Source organism: Phycodurus eques, chromosome 19, assembly GCF_024500275.1.
Source record: "Phycodurus eques isolate BA_2022a chromosome 19, UOR_Pequ_1.1, whole genome shotgun sequence".
Taxonomy (NCBI): domain Eukaryota; kingdom Metazoa; phylum Chordata; class Actinopteri; order Syngnathiformes; family Syngnathidae; genus Phycodurus; species Phycodurus eques.
In genome coordinates this window covers 5,378,106-5,384,317 of record NC_084543.1, presented here as the reverse complement: position 1 = coordinate 5,384,317, position 6,212 = coordinate 5,378,106, and the positions used below count along the sequence as shown (strand labels likewise).

Sequence of the window (6,212 nt, the reverse complement as noted above, 5' to 3'; positions counted from 1 at the left end):
GAGTTATCCTACAAAATTGTCCTACTAGTGTGCAGAGATGTCACAGAGTAGTGGATTGCAGTCGTGGAAAAACGTTTCTAGTCATTGTACTCGTGCGCCCTAGTTGTTATACTAGTGCGCTGAATTGTCTTACTAACGAGGACAAAGAGGATACTAGTACATGGACCTTAAGCTGGCTATCAAGGGTACTGAATAAATGCTCAAATGGTTTTCTCAAAAAGCTGCTTGAATACTGATTCCAGTGAATGCATTTTGTCGTTTTACTGCTTTGTTTGATCTTTTCATGAATCCCGCCTTGCGTACGAACGGCGCGATACAAACAAACTCGTGTTGCCTCGTTAGCGGTTGACCAATCTTTGTCCGTCTGCTTTATACATTATTAGTTACAACGCACTCATCGGCTGCTGTGATAACAACAAAGACGCGTGATTGGTGGCGAGGGGATCATTGATCTCGCCGCAGTGAACTCTTGACATGCAGATTGATGAAGTCAAATAAATACTGCGTGTCACTTTGGTTCGTGCAGATTATTATTTGTAAAATCCGCCGAGTGCCACAGTTATTGTTTCAAATGCCGTTTCTTTGTTCGCGAGCAGAGTTACACAAAAACAGTCCCGTCCGTTTAGTCTTAAGGTCTTTACGTTGTTTACCATCATCGACAAACGTAGAGACGCCATCGCAATTAGCCTTTTTTTTTTTCCCCTCACTTTTGTTTGGAGAAAATGATTTATTGATGGAACGGTTCCCCCACATCCCACGGCTAAAAATTGCCATTCTCTGTAAATCAGGAATTAGTCTGCTAACTGAAAAAATGTACACAAACAGATGTCCATAAACAAACACGAATATTAATATTTCCGTCTTGGTGGAGGTCTGAAACTGTCGTTATTGTCACTATCAACATTATTGATTGCAGATTTTCAACACTTAACACTCCTATTATTTTTATTTTTATTATTATCACTAATTCACCATTTTGGTAGCCTGCACATTAAGCGTCCTGTTAGCCTTGCCGATTAGCGATAATAACGTGGCTCAGTAAAACACGTCTAAAGAAAGACACTTGGATATATGTGCCATCTAATTTTGAATTTGAGTTTCAGATTCTTTTTTCCAAGAGCATCAAAATCAGAAAAAAAAGATCAACAACTAAAAAAATGAATTTCAACTCATTTGGCACAAAACTAGCATAGGAAGTCAAAATTCCTCAGTTTGTTCAATGTACAGCCAATCACGTTACCTTTCATTGATCGTGTGAGACAATGATTTTTTGGGGGAATTGTTTGAAACTTTTTGGAGATCTCGAATTGTTTTTCATGCAAATATCACTTTACGAGTCGTATTAAAAAAGCGATTATTTTGATGCTTTTTAAAATTCAAAATTTGATTTTGATGCGAAGTGTTGCAAATTCAAACTCAAATGGCAGATATATTTCCGTACTCTTGTTCTTGTTTTGAGAGTGCTGGTAGATGATAGTGATGATTCTATTTTCTTTTTTGACAAAAGCAAATATTTGGGATATTTATCTATTAGCTACTCTATACGATTAGAGCACCTTTGTTCAGGTTGTCGTTTCCTGCTCGTCCGTTATCATCTCGCCTCCACGACTTTCTTCAAGCAGTGCAGCACGTCCTCGCCGCTGCTCCAGGGAACCACGTTGGCCTTGAACTTGGCTCCCTCTGACTTCAGCAGCCTGTGCATGGGGAAGTCCTTTCTAGGGAAAACTGTGTCTCGGGGCCCCAGGGCCAACGAGGGGCACACGTCGTTGGCGCCGTCGCCGACGTAAAACACCTGTTGGAATGGCACCCCGCGCTCTTTTTGCCTCAGGGCGAGGTACTCCCTCAGAATGACCTGCTTGCACATGTTGTCGGGGCAACGGGGACACAGGTGGGTGTGGAACGGGAGTAGCACCAGACGGTTGCTGGCGTCGAAGCTGGCCGGGTTGGTGAAGATCCTCCAGAAGAGGTGGCGCACGCCCGCGTGCTTCAGCCAGGTGTCGATGAAGTACATGTTGGCGTCCGAGACCACCGCCAGCTCAAAGTCGCGCTGGTGGCTCTGGAGAAAGTGCAGCAGGGCGAGGGCGCCGGGCGCGGGCGGGATGGTCTCCACGGCCGAGCGGATGGCGTCGCGCGACACGCCCCGCTCGGCCATGTAGGCCAGAATCTGCTGCATGTGCTCGTTGTAGTGGCCCTCGCGGTAGCTGTTCTTCAGCCAATCGGGGAGCCGCTGGCCCGGCAGAGCCTGCAACACGGCGTCATCGCTGTTCTCGTTCACGAGGGTCTCGTCGAAGTCGAACAGCACCAGGAAACGCGGTTGAGGCGCTGCGGTCATCTTCGGTCCTTATTAGGCTCGCTACAAACAGAAAGTTTTGCCGTTACATTCATGTAATTGTTGGATTGGGCGCAAATCGATTAGTCATGCCTATAAATCTAGTGGCCTGCGGTACAATGCGCTGTATGCGGAACGTCATGTGACCAACACAGACAGCTGATTTCCTGTGCATGGTAAATGGAGTGTCCTTATGTAGCGCTTTAACGACACCATCATTAAAGAGGCTCACACGTTCACACACCAATGGGCAGCTGCTGCCACGCATGGCGCTGCCAGGCCCACTGAGAGCAATTTAGGATTCAAACTGCCGACCCTTTGCGGCTCTGCGGTGATACCTTATGGTTAAAAAAAAAAAAACAACAACAAAAAAAAGATATTCATGTTCATTGACCTTTGGGGCAGTTGTGACTGAGCCCTCCAAATTCTGTCAAGAAAAAGAATATGAACAATTCTACTTTTATAATGACTCACATGTGTTCAAAACAATGAAAGAGACTACCCAACTACCCTGTTGATTTAAAATACCACTCCACTGAATCGACCAATTTCTTATGTAATTATAATTTATTGGAGCACACAGGCCCGAGGACACCTCCAAACATGTAAATTATATTAAAATGAGTCATGTTAACAGAGGGAGCACCAACACAAGACTAAACAGTGCACGATTGCCCTCACATAACTGCGCCTTATTATGAATGTTTCATACGTCTTTTGCCAGTACTCCGTTTACCTAACAAATATTAAGTGTTGCGCACGCCCTTACGCAGACGAGGGTGACTGAGCTGTTTTTTGCAGATAAGGTGAAGAAGTTGTACAGCGGAAGATTAAATCGGGAGCAGAGGGCCACAACTTTTATGAGTCTCCATAAAACGGGGGTTGGGGGGTACATGCAGAAAAGAAAATACAGTGTTAGTCAATAATAAGTCCGAATTGTACAAGAGCTTCACATATGTTTAAACATTTTATGCTAACAGTAAGTAAGCCATATGGTGGGATGAGAGGATAAAAGGACGGATAACAATAAATTCAGTTTTTGTGATTCGGAAAATTCACTCGTTTTGTGAAATTTCAGGCCACACGTTATAACACAGACAAAATAACTGCCAAATAAGAATAGAAGTGAAAAATGCACCAAAATGCTGAAGACGGCATGAAGTGTGAACATTTACTGTACAGTGAACCCCAGCGACAGCAAAAATCTGCGAGTAATTTAACAGACTATAGATGCCAAAAAATGATGGGAAAGCACTTTTTTTTCCTATTAAACAAGGCTATGCTCATCCCCTCATTTCAACAAGATGATACCAAAGCAACATTTTTATAATAGACATGGCTCTGGCCTGAGCACAAAAACAGCAAATAAGTGAGTTTTCCAAGTAAATAACAGAAGATAGGTTCCCCGTAAAAATCTGCAAATAGGTGATTTCAAGAATGCGGGATCGCAAATTTGCGGGGGTGGGGTCTTTCACTGTGCACTTGGTGGAGATTTTATTAGGCACATGTTGCAAAATGATTACCAAATAAAAAAATACAACCAAAAAAAAATACAAAAACACGGCATGAGGATTAAAAACGTCTATGGATGACCCCCCCAAAAATGTAACCCTGGACCAATAAATTGCCCCCCTCCCTCAGTTTGGTAATGGCCTGTGTTCATGTATGACATTCCACTTCATTTATAAATGTCAAACATACACACGAGAGTATGTCCCGCACATATCTGCACACTCTAATTATAACACAACGCTGCTATTTTCGCATACGAGGTCACCACTGAAAGTCATCATAAGCCGAACGTCGGTCGGGCGAGGTGGGGGATTAAAAGGCAAAAATCACACACACAAACATGGTGTTATGGAGTGGACATTTTATATACAGAGGTAGTTAAAAAGACATTTAAAAAAAGAAAAAAAGAAAAGAGGCCCTTACCGAGGAGGCAGCAGCCGCATCCCAGTGACGACAGGATTTGCAGAGAGACTCCTCACCCACCGCAGCACCAGCACACTGGAGGGACCGTAGACACACAGAGAAAGAAACGCCTCAGCTTGCTGGTAAAACGCCAACTCGTCCGCCATATTGAATGTGGCAGGTTTTACCGTGTGCACTCAAGTGTTTCCCAGCTTTTATTGAATCATTGGGAATACCACGCTTCTTACTAGCACTGCAATATCAATCAATGTCTTGAACTAATGAAGACTTAACACTGCTGCGGAATATCTGGTGACTGGCACTTGTGACGTCACAGCTAATATTAATACCAAAAGCAAAGGGACCTTTGAGATGAAATATTGCCTGAAGTCAGGGGTGTGTGCGCGGCCCACTCGGGCAGCTGTTGTCGACAGCAGCACGTGTACGAATGTGCATTCGGATGAGGTCAAGAACGACACTCACGCGTCAATCAACAGGGCCACATGCAGAGTTCAGAAATGACAGAATGTTTTTGTGTTTTTAAAGAATTTCAGCTACCAATGTACGCAATAGTGTTACTACAATAATAAATATTGAAATATTCATATTGGATATTGAATTTGTCTATAATAACCGGATCCTGAAATGTAGACAGACCACTTTATTTTTTTTAAATAAAGAGCACTGTTTAAACTTCACTGATATTCAGAATTTTTATATCCGACTTCGATCAGGAATCTTTTGAGAAAATGTTATCATATTCATCATATAGTGTATAGATGTCATAATGGTCAAATACAATCAAAAGTCATAACTCAGTTTTACCTGTGAAAGATAATCCAACCCGATCAGGCGTTGAGTGTAAAATGGTTGCTACGTCCTCCAAGCAGCACTGAATGAGGTTTTTTTTAGCTTTTCCACCACCTTGCCACATCCAATATGGCGGCGACGTCAACGTACGCGTCTTCGCTCATCGAAGCCTTTACGTATGTACGTCTATGACGACTATGACGACAAGGGCATTCCCGTTTATTGTCAAGGCAGACATGCGGGAGGCAGGTCACTTCCGTTACATTTCCGCTAAAACAGGTAAACAAAACAAGGACTTTTCGAGCTTAGGAACGGCGACCGATCTTGCTATCACATGGAAATTGGCGCCTCCTCCTGGTTCTCGTATGCAATCACATATATTCGGTTATATTCCCCAAAACTGAATCTGCATATAGTATAAAGTGTCGTTTTCTTTTCTGCCATAAACACTAGAAGTACTAAATACATTTACAAGTTAAATTCTAATAGTTTGTTCCATTAAATGTTGTTAATGCGAGACTCTTCTGTGATTAAGAACTATACAAATGCTGGAAAGTTGACTTAATTTATTCCAAAGAATTGTTTTCTTCATTTCGTAGCGTTTCTCTTAGCTGAATGATTCCAATACGTGTATGTGGAAGTTAGAATATATATATTTTTTTGTTCAATCAGATTTCAGCCTCTATGTGTTGCCATGTTGATCTAATCTGCCGTGGGTCTTCAAAATCAGTAGCGCTGGCCAATGTAACTTAAACTATAATAGCAACAGGACTATTTTAACCAATCAGATTTTAAAATCATCTTCATACGACCAGAGTCCCATAAACATTAGTATGTAGAGTATGTGGCGTATGAAGGAAACAAAAACATCTTGGCTAATTTAAGACCTGCCCAAGTGTCAAACTGTTTGATATACAGTAAGACATGGAATAAAATATAATGTAGAATTTAAAAAATGCGTCTACTGCGTCCTTTGATTACATCCAGATGTGCCGAGTTGTGCTCTCGCCACATGTACACACACACACACACGCACACACACACACACACAGCACTATAAAGTGGGAAGAGGAAGAAAAAAAAAAAGAAACTTGTCGCAGCTGAAGTAAACAACTGAACAGTAATAAAGACTGCAGTAAGGATAGTGTAACTATAACCA

General features: G+C 42.3%; 1 protein-coding gene across 2 annotated transcripts; it reads right to left on the bottom strand.

Moving 5' to 3' along the window:
* Positions 1 to 598: 598 nt before the first annotated feature.
* Positions 599 to 5,265, bottom strand: LOC133417550 (probable phosphatase phospho1). Of its 2 annotated transcripts, XM_061705305.1 has the most exons (3): positions 5,069 to 5,265; positions 4,265 to 4,339; positions 599 to 2,353 (listed from the first exon to the last, which is right to left on the bottom strand). In XM_061705305.1, the coding sequence occupies exon 3, from the start codon at positions 2,330 to 2,332 to the stop codon at positions 1,592 to 1,594; it is 741 nt and encodes a 246-aa protein (XP_061561289.1). In that variant the 5' UTR covers positions 2,333 to 2,353; positions 4,265 to 4,339; positions 5,069 to 5,265; the 3' UTR covers positions 599 to 1,591. The 2 variants fall into 2 exon arrangements, with proteins under 2 accessions (XP_061561289.1, XP_061561290.1); XM_061705306.1 differs by lacking the exons at positions 4,265 to 4,339; positions 5,069 to 5,265 and adding an exon at positions 3,066 to 3,141.
* Between the last annotated feature and the right edge of the window lie 947 nt (positions 5,266 to 6,212).